This window comes from Acinonyx jubatus, chromosome E1 (genome assembly GCF_027475565.1).
Source record: "Acinonyx jubatus isolate Ajub_Pintada_27869175 chromosome E1, VMU_Ajub_asm_v1.0, whole genome shotgun sequence".
Taxonomy (NCBI): Eukaryota; Metazoa; Chordata; class Mammalia; order Carnivora; family Felidae; genus Acinonyx; species Acinonyx jubatus.
Genome location: NC_069397.1, coordinates 57,531,422 through 57,545,167, shown reverse-complemented (window position 1 = coordinate 57,545,167; position 13,746 = coordinate 57,531,422). Strand labels below are relative to the sequence as shown.

Here is a 13,746-nt window from a genome sequence, read left to right as displayed (position 1 = left end):
CTTCGGTATGCGCAGTGCGCCGGGACGGACGGCGTGGCAGACCGCACCCCTCCGGCTCCGGCCCGTCTCTGGAGCCAGTAGTGCTCCCCTGTTCCTGGGAGTGCGCCAGGGTGTTTATTTACGTGCAGACGTGCCCGCATGCGTGCGCACACACGTATACACGCACACATACTCTCCCCCCTCCCCCACGCCCACCCGTGGGGGGTCTCCTATTTGCAATGTCTTCGCCTTTTTAAATTACTTTTATTTTTTTGGCTGAGCAATGATGTGGTTCCCTGTCAGTTCACAAAGAGCCTTCTCGCCCCACCCCCTTGTGCCACCTCTCCTTGGCAAGGCCAACCAGGGCCTGTCCCGCAGGAAGAGCGGATGGGTTCCCGGGGGTGGGGGTGGGGGGTGGTTAGTCGTCCTAAGTTGTCAGGAATGCATCACACGCTGGGGCCAACTGGTTGGGCTGTAAGAAAACCCAGCAGGCTTTGGAGCAAAAGGCCTGTAGCCACGGTGGCTACTGTGACTGCAGCGGCTTGGCTGTCCTTCATTCCCCCTGGAGCAGGAGCCGGCGGGGACCGGCGTGCGGACTCGATCAGGCAAAGCGTCCCCGCCACCGGCCCTGCGCCCCGGGTGGAAGCTGGAGCCAGTCCGCCGGACCTTCCCGCGCGGGGCTCCCGCGCGCCCCCGCGTGGCCGCAGACGGCACGGCTTGTGGGGGCGGGGCCTGTGGGAAGAGGGGTAGAGGGGAGGGGAGGGGGACCCTGCGCCGCCCCGGACCTGGGCAGGGGCCCCACTGCCAGCACCAGAACGACTGAGCATGAGCTGGGGCTGTGGGAACACTGAGGTCTGTGGTCAAGTTGGGATTAAAGGCCCATCCGTGTCCAGCGGACTCACGCATTGAGAGGGCAGCTTCTGGAGGCTTCCTGGAAGAGGCGGGCCTGGAAGAATAAGTGTCTGTTGGCTGGTCTGGTGGAGAAGAGGAAGCAGGGCTGCAGGGAGGGAGGGACTGGTGGGAAATGGGCTGGACAGATAGTGGCCTGGACACTCATGTCAGGCTGTGACTGAGAAGGTCCCCCGTGGGAACTCCTGACCCTCAGCTGACCCCCACCCCGGAGGGCACTCGGGGCTGCAGGTGGGGGCGGGGCTGGGGTTGGGGATGGCTTGTGGGGGCACTTTCCTAGGCCTGGCTGGGGGGTCCTGCAGACCCAGAAGTGGGGAGAGCCCGAGGGTGCCTCGGTTTCCCCTGCTCTCAAGCCTGGTGAGGAGGACTCAGGTCGCAGTGGAGGGCGGCCACGTGTGGCAAATGCTTTGGGCACTGCCTTTGGAGCGGAGAAAATGGCCTACGAGACAGCAGCCGTAGTTCCGAACCGGATTCGGCAGCTGTGACGCCAAACCCAACAAGGGGAGGTTGTCTCCAGGGCTCCGAGCTCTGGGCTGGGTGCCAGCTCCGTTGTGAGGGCTGATTCTGCAGGCTTTTCCCAACCCGGCGTTTGTGACCTTGCTCTGGGGCTGGAAATTGGCTTGGTGGGCCGGACAGCGGGTTCGCTAGCACGCTTCTGGGGCAGACCTCCCTGGGACCATGAGCAGAGTCAGGTGCTCTAACCTCTCCCTTGCCTGTGAAGTCTGAGCCCCCTCTCGGCTGGAGGGCTGGGGAATCTTATAATATCACCGTCTCGTGCCGGAAAACCCACTTCAAGGACCCGATCCCCCTGCGCACAGAAAGCTAGTGGTGGACACAGCGGAAAGTACTCCAGATGAGGGATTTAAAAACCGGTGCTCAGACAGAGTCCCTTTTGGTGATCTTGGACTAGCCCGCTAACTTCCCAGGCTCCAGCGTCCTGTCTGGGTAAGAAGGGGGTGGCTAAAATGATCTTTCTGGTTCCCTCCAGCTCTACCATTCAGTGGCAAGTGCCCCCCCCCCCCCCCACTCCTCTGCAGCCCCTCTGCCTTCTGGCCTCCCTCCTATCTCAGCTGCCACTGGTCCCTGTCTCTCCTCACGTCTCATTGAGTGACTGTGGCCCTTCTGGGGCAGCCCGACCCTGAGCTGCAGACACGGCTTTCATATCTCGATTTTCTTTACCCCCAGAAACAAACCTTGTAAGTCAGGCCCTTTAAAGGTATTGTGAACTCGTCCGTTTTACATCATCTCCACTCTGTCCCCAAGATGTTCTGCCCGGACCCTGCGGGACCTTCCTAACTGGCCAAGCTCTGGCCTCCTGTGTTCTTTTAATCATTGGTGTTGAATCAGGTGCCCCCTCCCCCCACCATGTCCCTCGGCTAGGGGCTCCCCGCGGCCCGTGAGGCAGCACCGGGCCCCTCTGTCCGTGGTGAGCTCATCATGGACCCCTTCCTCCAATACCAGCCTCCAAGCACAGGCCTCCCTTCTCTTCCACAAACTCGAGGAGGCAGTCTCGCCCAGGGGCTCTCACTTGCGCTCCTGGAACCCCATCCCCCGGGGCTGGGCATGGCCACCAGTCCTCCTCATTTAGGTCTCCCCCTCCCCCGTTAGATGGTCTCAGTTGTCTTGCCCACTGATTCGTTCTCTGCCCGTTGTCTGCCCTTGGCAGCCCCTAAATTACAAACTCTGGGGCGTGGGGCCCAGACTGTCTTGGCTGGAATTCCCAGACCCGGGACACCCAACAGGCTGTGTGGTCTGGGAATGAATGAATGATTTGGCTTCTGCTTTGGCTGGAGGGCTGTGGCACCACACGGCAGAAACCAGGCAGGGCTATTGCTCAGCAAGCTGAGTCCTCTGGGCTGGCTGCTCCCTGTGTGTCCCAGGACCTGCCCCGCAAACCTAAACCCCAAGGCTTCTGAGTTCTCCCTTGTCCCGGGGCACAGCACGGACTTGCAGGCGGCTGGGTGGGGAGGAGGCTGGGAGGGTCCCAGTGTCATGGATGGTCTGCTTGGGAAAGACCTGCTCCAGGCCTAGAGCAGGGCAGCTGGAAGGGGCCTGCGGGGTCCTGAGGACTGACTCCTCTCTGCCCGGTGAGGGGGCCCAGATCAATGGTGGGGGCATCAGGCTGGGGCAGCAGGGAGCACGGTCCCACCCTCCCCTCCCCTCCTCTTGCCTCCCCTCCCTCCCCCTCCTGGGCCTCTGACCTTGAGTGGCATTATGCGACCTTGGCCAGAAGAATCGTAGCCACTGAGAGTCCCATCACCAAGGGGCACCAGCCACGTGGCATGAGGGCAAACCCTGAGGAAATTTGGAGCATCCAGTGAGTGAGGGAAGCCAGAGCATATCACTTCCCACTCTCCCATGGTGGCCCGGGTGCCCTCTGCACGCCCCCCCCCATGAGCCCCTGACCTCATCTCTCACCACGGCCCCTCCCCTGCTGAGCAGCCCCTCCCCACCTCCAGCCAGGCCCCTGCTGGGGTCCACCGTCTTGTCTGCCCCTGGGCTGGGTCAGGGTTGGGGGGGGGGTAAGGGTGTGCTGGGGGGAGGCCGATCCAGGAAGGAGGCCTCCCGTGGCCATGTGGGACAGTAGGTTATGTGGCATCAGAAGCCCGGAGGTGGACTTCACCAGGAGGCCTGTCCTGTGGGCAAACCACCTACTTCTCTGGCCCTCAGTCTCCCCGCCCCCAACAAGGTTGCTCCCCTTCTGTGCTGCTCCCAAGATGCGCAAAGTGCGCTGCATGGTGTCGGGTACTCGAGATGTTTCCAGAGTCTGGGGCGGGGAAGGAGAAGGCGGCCCCACACGGCTGACGGCCATCCCTGGTCAGGACAGGGCAGGTGCGCACACACAGTCTGCAGGTGCCTGGGGGCAGAGCAGGTGCAGGCGGACGGCAGCACCTTACCTGAGGGGGACGTGGGCGACACGGTGCTGAGGGGCCCGTGGCTGGTTTCCTGCAGTGTGGGCGGCACGGTGCTGAGGGGCCCATGGCTGGTTTTCTGCAGTGTGGGCGACACGGTGCTGAGGGGCCCGTGGCTGGTTTCCTGCAGTGTGGGCAGCAGGACGCTGAGGGACCCGTCGTTGGCCTCGGGCACGATGCCCAGCAGCTTGCACATGAGCTCGTACACGTGGACGCTCTCGAAGGGCTCCACCTCCAGGCCCCGCTTGAAGCTGGGGCCCACGGCCCGGAAGATGGTCTTCATGTCTTTGACGTTGTTGTGAAAGCCGTGTTCCCCCTTGTTGAATTGCACGCTCAGTCTCTGCCGAGGAGGGAAGGTCCTGAGTCTTTGCGGGGCTCGAAGCACACCCCCGCCCTCTCTGCCAGCCGCATCGCTGTGTCGGCAGAGGACCCCCGGAAGGCGTTCACACGTAGGGGCAGGGGAGGTTCTCTGAATTCTGAGCCCCCAAGGATCCGCGGCCCAAGAGAGAGCCTCAGCAAAGACCTGGTGACAGAGGCGCTGACCCCAAGGACGAGGGGTGGCGCTGGCCGCCCGGGGCGCCTGTGCACACCAGCGCCCCCTCCCTGACTCCCCCTCCCAGCCTGCATCTGGCTTCCCCTCCGGCATCCCGTGGCTCTCAGCTGATGGCAGAGCGGGCCCCTTGCCCTCGTCCCTCCCACCCTCCCTCCCTCTCTCCCTCTGGCCGGTCTTCCCACACTTTGACCTCCACGCATGCACACGCACGTACATGTATGTCCACGCACGCACCCAGAACGTGTACGAAGCACACACACGGATCTTATGCACGTACACACATGTGCACGTGGACAGACGCACTCCCACCACGTGGGGATGGGTATGTGCCTGTGGCGGCCCGCGCCCCTCAAACTGGGGGCCGGTGGGAGACGGAACTAGAGGGAGGCCCGGCGGCCCAGTGAGGGAGCCCGTCCCCAGCCGTGATTCTGCGGGCAGCTCACCCCGTGGATGACGTAGCCAGGGTCGCTGAACATGAGCAAGGGGGTGATCCTGGAGTTGTTGGCATAGTGGAGGGACGAGGGGAAGGACTCCTTCTTGAAGACGTGGAGTTTGGGGTGGGCGTCCTTGAGGACCTCGTACACCTTCTCCAGCTTGCCCTCCTTGGGGAGCAGCATCCCGTTCGGCCCGTAGTCCAGGAGCTCAAACTCGATGTCCTTGAAGGTGAAGTTGGGGAACTTGTGGAACTCCACCAGGTCCGGGGCCTGCTTGTGGACGGTGGTCATGCCGTGGTCCGATGTGATGATCAGGTTGAGGCTGTCCTCCAGGCCGCTGCTCCTGATGCTGTCCCGGAGGTAGCCCACGGTCCTGTCCACCTGCATTACCATGTCCTTTCTCTGCTGGGACTCGGGGCCGTACTTGTGGCCCGTGGAGTCGGGCTCCCCGAAGTAGAGCGTGACCAGGTCCAGGCCCTCCCCCGTGAACCAGGTCATCACCGTGTCGATGTTGGCTTTCCACTCCTCCTCGTTTCCGTAGTTGTGCAGAGCGCCTTCCTTCCGGCTCAGCGTCACGGCCACGTTTTGGTAGGTGACGTTCCCGCCAGGGTAGAAGAAGGAGCCGGTCTTTAGGCCCTGCCAGGGAAGGTGGTGTGGGAGCCACGGGCCTCCTTGAGCTTGGCCCCTGCCTGCGCCCACCCCTGCCCTCCCCTCTGCCCACTCGCTCTGCCCTACACCTGCTCCAGGCGTGGGCCTTTCTTTGGGGGAAGCCCTTTTACAACTCTTATCTTACGTTCCCGGGGCCGATACCGATTTTATAGAGGAGAGAGCAGGTGCCCCGTGGACTCAGCACCAGTGCGATAACGGATATAGACATGTCCCCAGATACGCAGCGTCCTCATCATCACTACGGCCCTAGGCCCTTGCCCCGAGGCTGAGCTGTCCGGACGGCCCTCCCCTTCTGGCCTGGAGCCCGGCCCCTCCCCGCAGGATTCTTGTCCAGGTCCTTCCCCCGTGTCCTCTGGCCTGCCCTTGCAGCCTTCAACCTGGCCACCCATCCGCCTTTCCATAAATCGATGGCTGCTTTATTTCCAGATCCATCTGGCCCCCCAACCACGTGCCCGCGGTTGTCCACTCCCCCTGTGCCCTTCTGTTTGGACCGAGCGCCGCGAGAGCCCAGGCTCTCGGCCCCTGCTTTCTGTGAGTGAGCCTGGCATCCGGGTAGCTCCTTCCAGAGCGGAGGGACTCCGACCTGCGTGGACACCCGGCCTAGAAGGTGGGTGTAGGCTCCGAAGTTCATCCTGGGCTCATCTTGAAAGCATCCGTTGGGCCTTGTTGACTAGAAACCACGCCTGAGGTGGGGCCAGGAAGCTCCCAGGACGTTGCAGGATGGTGAGCTCCCCGAGCTCAACCCCACAACCCACCTCTTACTTTGTCTTCCTCCCTCTGGAACTTAGCCACCCAGCCCTGAGAGGAGTCGGGAAGGGGAAAGGCATCAGGCTGTTTCATTGTTATGTGCCTTTTGGTCGAGTGACGTTATTTTTCCCGTGGGGACCCCTCTGCCACTGCCAGGGGTCCAGGGGTGCAGTATTCCCTCCCGGCGGGAGGACGGAGCAGCCCTGCTCGGTCCCAGGGCTCCAGGGAGGACTGGGCAGGGCGGTACCCACCGCCCCCAAGGCCCCTCTATGCTGGGAGCCCAGGACTCCAGGGCGGGGAGCCGGCCAGCGTGGGTCTCGAAAGGTCTTTCTGGGCCTGGTCCTTCCTTCCCCTCTCTCCCGACTGCCGTCTGTGGGGGCATTACCTGCCTCTGGGCTGTGATCCAGATGGGTAAGCTGCCATTGTCCCACCACATCTGGACGCCCAGCGTGGCGTGGTAGGGCAGCTTCACCTTGCTGGTGGTGTTGTAGTACATGTTGTGAACCACGCCGTGGTTCTCGATGTATTTGCCTGTGGGGAGGAGGCAGCAGAGGGGAGGTGGGAGGTGGGCGGGCTTTCTCACGTGCCGCCCCCCAGGAGCCCAGGTTTGGGGTCCCAGGCACATCCTCCCCAACCCAGAGGTTCTATCCGCAGTGCCGGTGACTTATCCTGCGGCTAAATGTGCGCACAGCGCAGCCCCACCCGTGCGGGGACGTCATTTGTAGCCTCTGGGTTTTAGCAAAGCCTGGGAGGGACCCAGATGGCTCTCAGGAGGGAACTAATTAATCAGTTACGGCCCGGTCATAACACAGAATCCCGGGCAGAAATTTAAATGAACTCCCAGCGGAGCTCTATCCACGAGGTATTTTCTAAAGTTCACTTTTTGCACGGGAAACACGCGCACGTGCGCTCAGAAGGCACAAGAGGAGGGACGATGAAGAGTGTGCCCCCTTCCCCCGCACTCCCGTCCGTGATCTACGGAGGATGCAGGTGACGTGCAGGTGTTTGCAGTGGGAGCCGTGGTCACAGAATGCTGGCGTCAGGATGAGCCGTCCGTAAGGAATGGGGTCCCCCCTCCAAGGTCACGTCCCCCCAGAGCCTCAGCGTGTCACCTTGCTTGGGGATAGGGTCTTTGCAGGTGCGACTAGTGAGGTCAAGATGAGGGCAGTCTGGGTCAGGGTGGGCCCTGAGTCTATGGGCAAGCATCCTCACGAGATGAGGGGAGGCACAGGCGGGAGGGGCGGCTGGGGCTGGACCGACGGGCAGGAAGCGGGGAGCAGCAGGAAGGGCCCCCTGAGTCTCCCTGCTGACACCTGAATTGTAGACTCCCAGCCTAAATAGGGCGACGGTGGGTTCGAGGGGACCTCGGGGGCGGGGACAGCAGGGAGCCTCAGGCTCATCTCTCCTGCCTGCCGTCTGAAACCCAGCCACACTCACCACCTCCAGAAGCCCTCCCAGGTTGCCACCTTGGTTGGGGTCACTGTTTAAAACGAGACAGCTGGGTAGTTTTGTGCCTTGTGTCGGTTGTCACCGGCCGTGCTGCGTCTCCCCAGTGACAGCATCCCCTCCTGGGGGTCACCTTTGTCCCTGTGCGGCCCCCCGGGGGGACAGGGCTCTGTGCATACACTGGGTGCCTTCTGTTGGTTCCCCCTGGTTGCTCAGCCCCCTCCCCAGCCCCAGGCCCCACCCGAGGCCAACGCTCACCAGTGACCAGGGTGAAGTGGCAGGGGCTGGTCATGGTGACGAAGGCCGGGGTCATGTAGCGTGCTTTCACCCCATCGAGTGCCATGGCGTCCAGGTTGGGGGTGGGTACGTCCTGGTCATAGTCCCAGCGGAAGCCGTCAAAGGACACCAGCAGCAGCTTATTCCGGGAGACCTTCCTGCCGACGGGAGCCCCTGTCCCCGGAGCCAGGAGGGTGGCCAGGGCCACGGCGAGGAGGACAGCCGAGCGTCCCATGATGGGTTTTTCAGACAGGAAAGCCTCCGGGCTCGTTCCTGCTGAGGAGCAGAGCAAAGTCCCAGGGTCAGCCGGGCCGATCTGATCCTGTGCCTCTTTGAACACAAGACCTGCACATACCTCTCGGAAAGCGGCCCTGGTCACCGCACCTGCCACCCGGGCCCAGCCCTCACTCGGCATCTGCTTTTATTGCCAGCAGAGCCTCCTGGGCTGGATGCTCCTCCCACCTCGTGCACGTGTGTCCTCACAGGGAGGATGGGGACCGGTCCCGAAGGCCTGGATTGCAGAGGGGGCCACTCCCTCCAGAAGGCCTGTGTCCCCACTCCACCTCTCCTAGGCGCTCTTGGCCCCGGTGCCCTGCTCGCCCTGACCCCAGAGCACTCGGAAGAGGGGGCTCCCTCGTTACCTGTGCTCATGGGGGTGGGCGCACGCGGAAGAGGGACCCCTGAGTTCAGTGTGCAGCCCCCTTCTCTGTCCCTGTTTCTGTCTCTGTCTCTCTCTCTCCCTCTCTCCGTACCTACGAAGCTTGTTCTCCGTTCTGCGGACACAGTGAAGGAGACAGACCTGCTCCTGGCTCCTTTCATTCTGGTTGGGGACACACAAAAGACAATGAGTGGGCAGGTAGATCAGTAAAATAGTGAGGTTCTCGGAAAGAAAGCAGGCAGGAGGGTGAGACGGAGCACATGGCTGGGGAGGGGCAGCAGAACAGGTGGCCGGCCAGGGCCGCACCAGAGGACGGCGTGGGTGGGAGCCAGGGAGGTCAGAGGGCGGCGTGGCGGGGCCTGGGGCCTGGGGGGCTGTGGTAGTACCGAGTCGGGCATTCTTGTGCAGGTCAGGGCGAAGCCAACCAAGGGAAGGACAAAACTGATCTAATTTTTTTTTTTTTTTTTTTTGATTTTTGAGAGCCAGAGAGAGATGGAGCACAAGCGGGGGAGGGGCAGAGAGAGAGAGGGAGACACAGGATCAGAGCAGGCTCCAGGCTCCAAGCTGTCAGCACAGAGCCCGACGTGGGGCTCGAACCCACGAATGGCGAGATTGTGACCCGAGCCGAAGTCGGGCACCCAACTGACTGAGCCCCCTCCCAGGCGCCCCTGACCTGATGGTTTTTAAAGAAACAAGGTGTTCCCCTTGCAGGAGGGTAGGCCTGAGGAAGGGGCGGGCTGGGATCCGTGCAGGGAAGTGCCTGCCAGTGTCTGGGCAGGAGGGGGTGGTGGCCCGGACCAGGGCGGCTGCTGTGGCGGTGACGGGTGCCAGGGGAGTACGGAGGCCTTGCTGGCCGACTGCACGTGGGGGAGATGGCGGGTGGAGGGAAACCAGCATTCCATTTTAGCCACCCCGTGTTGGGGGTGCCCGCGGGCAGCCCGAGTGGAGGTGTCCGGTGGGTGGTACGTCCTGATTTAAATTTTCTTCACCTACAAACCTGTCAACAGCAGGCCTGACTTATGATGGCTGCAGCAAGATGTTCTCGCCAAGCGATGCCCGGCTCACCACCACAGAGGCCATCGGAGCCTCCTCCGCGGTGCGGCCCAGGGACCACGGGGGCAGATACCAGGGCCCTCCCCCCCGGAACCCTACTGAAACACACCCTGGGGAGGAATCCCCACACAGCAACCGGCCTTGGAGGTTCTCCCGTCTGCCGGAGTCTGGGAATCCCGGACAGGCCCACCGCACGGACTCCTACAACCAGCGACGACGGGCGGCCTGCCAAGTGGTGAGCCAGGCCACAGCAGGTGCAGGGAGCGTGGCGCGGGGCCCCAGCTCCAGGGATGGAAGCGGCAGCTGTGTGTGAGTGGGTGCAGGTGCCCTGGAAGAGAACAGCGCGGCCTCATTTACACCCGTGTGGGGTCAGGCCCAGGAGGGCTACTCTGTGAGTCTGACATCCGGGCCGCAGAGTGGGCAGGAAAGCCTGCCTTCCAGGTGGGGGGCAGGCGTGCAGGGGAAGAAGTGCCGGGGCTCCCAAGGGCGGAGAGGGGGAGGAGGGGCGAGGTCGGGCTGGAGGCTAGAGGGGCAGGCCATGGAGGAGCCCGGGTTTTGGGGTAGCTGTCTTTCAACGTTCTGTTCTTCCAGACCTCCAGAATAAGATGGCTGCCAAGAATAAAGACTACACTTCCCAGCATCCTCTTCAGCGAGATCTGACCATGTGACCCCCGTTATGGCCAATAGGATGAAAGAAAAATGTCATGTGACAGCCCCAGCCTCTTCTCTCTGGAGCGCTCCTCCCGCGGGTTCCCCAGGCCGGCGCTGAGGGTCTCCTGGGGGGCGCGTGGGAGTCTTGGGGCGCGTGGCCTGTCGCCTGCGTCCTCGCTGCGAGTCGTGCGCGCAACCTGTCTTGCTTCTGTTTCCTTGTTTGGTTTTCTGTCGGGCTCAGCAGGATCCATTCCCAGGCTCTGGGAGGCCTTGCTGGGTCTGAGCCGGGAGGTGACCTGAAATGCAGGCTGCTGCGTGGGCAGGGGGGAGGCGGGAGGGAAGTGGGCCCGACGCGGGGGTTCAGGGGTCCGGCCCGGGACATTGGGGGGGCTTGGGGCCAGCGCTGGTCCTGGCGGCGGGTGCGAGCGACGGAGGCCTCGAGGACCTGTTGTCACAGGGCACTTTCTTCTGCTGACCCCCGTCCGGGGGAGGGGGGGCGGGGGTGTGGATTCAAGGCTCCTGTTCACCCTCTGCTGCTGCCTGCCTGGGTCTGGCCTGGAGATGGCGGAAAAGGTCTGCTCCCTGTCGTCTCAGTGTCTCAGCAGGCTTTTTTTTTTCCTTCCTGGATCTCATGGGTCACCCTTCATTTAGTTTCCTTTTCCTTCCGTGGTCTCCTAGAACACTTCAACAAGAAGAGGGTGTGCTAGCTGACGGGAACCAGAAGTGACAGGGCACTGGCTTTACTTACCCAGGATCTCATTCAAGCTTGGAGATAGTTCTGGAAGGCAGGAGTTCGTAATATCCTCACTTTATGTGTGGGGAAACTGAGGCAGAGCGAGGTTTCAGGTCGCTCAGCAGACGGAGGAGCCGGTCCTTGAAGCCAGGCTCGACAACCCTGCTTTGAACCACGTCTACGGGCCGTGGGTGCACCAGCCACTTGGGACCCTATCTTGGGCTTTGGGGCTGTTGACTGCTTTTAAAAATAGTGCAGCTGTGACTATGGTGACATCGCTGATTTCCCCTTCTACTTTCCCGGTGTTTCCTCTGGCCGCTACCTGGGAAGGGGTCTTGGGATGCGGCTGCTTGGGCCTTAACAGTTGCGTCGCGGTCAGAACGGCTGAGCTCTTAGCTGCCGGTCCCACCAGCCACGAGTGGTGTCTCCTCTGCCCCACTGTCTCCACTGGGTTTTATTTTGTGTTCCTTTTGTGTGCTTAACGGGTGTGTGATGAGATTTTCCAAGTCACGGTTTCTTCTGTCTGCTCCCACGTGCAGTTTATTTGTCACCTCTGACCACTGCTCAAGGTCATTGGATCTTAGGGCTTCATCAGTTTTGTTTGTTTTTTTTTTTGTATCTTTCAGCGTATGTGTCTTGGAACGTATATTCTGGAATCTACTTTTCATAGGTACTGACCAGTTGTATTTACCTCTTGTAACTTTCCCCGCTGTCTTGCGCACCGGTCATTTCTCAGGCAGACGGTCGACCCGGAGCCCCCTGAAGGCAGGCCTGGCCATATTTTTCATGGTTGTATCCCCAGAGCCTGGCCCCAGCCAGCCCAGAGGAGGCACTGAACCCGTATTTGTTGGGTGAATAAATATGCGTGGAGGGAAAACGTATGCAAATATCTATCATGTTTTTGGTTAGGGAGAACATTTTTTACCATAAACTCTTTGACGGCAATTTTAGGTTTATGGAAACCTCGCAAAGATCGACTTCCCACATACCCTATGCCTGGTTTCCTCTGTTAGTAACATCTTACATTCTGCGGTATATTTGCATAACACATGAGCAATGTTCATAAGTTACTGTTCGATTCAGTACCGACAACTCTGTATTCTCAGATTTCCTCAGTGCTTGCCCTATTGTCCCACCTCTGTACCGGGGTCCCATTGTGTCATCGTCCTGTCTCCTGTGTTCCTCTCAGGTGTGATAGTTTCTCAGACTTCCCTTGCTTTTGATGACATTGGCGGTTTTGAGGAGTGCTGGTCAGGTGTTTTGTAGAATTTCCCTCCGTTGGGATTATCTGTCGTTTATCTCTTGATTAGACAGGGGTTATGGGTTTTGGGGAGGAAGGGCGCAGAGATAAAGTGTCATTCCCATTATGTCCTATCAAGGGTACATCCTATCAATGTGACTCATCATGGTGCTGTGACCTTGATCACCTGGCCAAGATAGAGTCTCCAGGTGTCTCCACTTTCTTCTTACTCTCTCTTTGCCTGCTCTGCTCTTTGGAAGGAAGGCCACCGTGTGCTACCCACACTTGAGGACTGAGAGGCCACGCTCCACCTCCTTGGGGACAGAGTATCTACAGAAATTATTTGGAATTTTGAGCAGGACGTTTGTCTCTTCTCCCCATGTATTAACCCGTTCAATAATTCATACCCGTGTAGACTCACGGATGCTTGTTTCACACTGTGGATTATAACCCATTGCTGCCTGATTGATTTTTGCTGGTCCGTCCCAGGCCGCCGGGAGCCCTTTCACTCCTCCGGTGTCCCTTTGGCGTGCCCATCACTTTCTCTGAGCACTTCCTGCTCCCCGGCAACCACATCTCATGGATTTCCTGCCCCCGTCCTACAATCAGGCATTTCTCAGGGAGCCTGGTTCCTTTTATCGGCAGGTGATGTTAGAGGCCAGGGGCTGGGTGTGGTTGTGCCCCTGCTGCAGGGTGTCGAGAAACTACTTGTAAAGTCGTAATCCAGCTGTCCCGGAAGCCCAGGCTCTCCGGCTCCGTCAGGTGGACGTGCGGCTTAGGGACACGGCTGCAGTGCCCGGCACACAGTGGGGGTGAAGGAGAGAAGGCGTGGGTGGCGCAGGCAGAGTCTGGACCCCTGACGGATGTCCTTGCTTCTCCTCTGTCTCCGCGCGGCCGTTGGAGCGATGTCTTGAAACCAGGAATCGCCGTCTCCCTGTCCGGCCGCCACGCACTCCTGGGCTGCTGCCGCCAGGGGGCCCCGGACGCCCGGTGACGGGGTGGGCGCGACCGTGGGCTGTCCCCTCCGTGGAGAAGTGTGGAAGTCACGCGTCCACCCTCCCCACTCTCCACAGTGACAAGCGGCTAACCGGGCTCTAACAGGTCTCCCCACGTCCCGTCCACGCCCTGCGGAGGGAAAGCGGGGGTGTTGCTGACACATTGCGTGCTCTCGGGGACACGAGACAAAGAACGGCCCGATTGTGCAGTTAAGCTGGAGAGGAGCGTTGCCATCAGGAAGGAGATGAATGAAAATTTGACTCGGGGGCGTGGCCGAGCACCCTTCCCAGACAGGGTCCCTGAACCTGTGCCATCTTGGGAGGCCCTGTGACCCTCCCGGCTTGGGGCCGGATGGGGTGCTTCTTCCTCGTGTCCGGGGGCGGGGCGGGGGGGAAGCTGAGCCTTTGAGCCTGGGACAAACGTCTGGTGGGCAGTGGGAGGCCCTCAGGAGCCACACACAGACAGGCCTGGGCTCAGCAGGTGTGCCGCC

At 61.1% G+C, this 13,746-nt stretch overlaps 1 protein-coding gene across 4 annotated transcripts; it reads right to left on the bottom strand.

The window, feature by feature from the left end:
* Window positions 1-223: 223 nt before the first annotated feature.
* Window positions 224-8,401, bottom strand: ENPP7 (ectonucleotide pyrophosphatase/phosphodiesterase 7). 4 transcript variants are annotated; one of them, XM_053212076.1, is made up of 8 exons: window positions 8,277-8,401; window positions 7,908-8,201; window positions 6,589-6,734; window positions 4,797-5,423; window positions 3,913-4,140; window positions 3,786-3,867; window positions 3,090-3,183; window positions 224-925 (listed from the first exon to the last, which is right to left on the bottom strand). In XM_053212076.1, the coding sequence occupies exons 1-7, from the start codon at window positions 8,338-8,340 to the stop codon at window positions 3,101-3,103; spliced, it is 1,524 nt and encodes a 507-aa protein (XP_053068051.1). In that variant the 5' UTR covers window positions 8,341-8,401; the 3' UTR covers window positions 224-925; window positions 3,090-3,100. The 4 variants fall into 4 exon arrangements, with proteins under 4 accessions (XP_053068051.1, XP_053068050.1, XP_053068049.1 ...); XM_053212075.1 differs by having other exon boundaries at window positions 224-976; window positions 3,786-4,140; XM_053212074.1 differs by having other exon boundaries at window positions 3,786-4,140.
* Window positions 8,402-13,746: the final 5,345 nt, after the last annotated feature.

Bases quoted from the DNA above. Each gene is read 5' to 3' on its own strand.
- ENPP7 (XM_053212075.1), bottom strand. From the start codon at position 8,340: ATGCCGAGTGAGGGCTGGGCCCGGGTGGCAGGTGCGGTGACCAGGGCC. The intron at 8,202-8,276 runs GTGCAGGTCTTG...TCTGCTCCTCAG, and splicing joins GGCCGCTTTCCGAGAGGTAT to CAGGAACGAGCCCGGAGGCT. The intron at 6,735-7,907 runs GTGAGCGTTGGC...TCCTCCCCACAG, and splicing joins CCACTTCACCCTGGTCACTG to GCAAATACATCGAGAACCAC.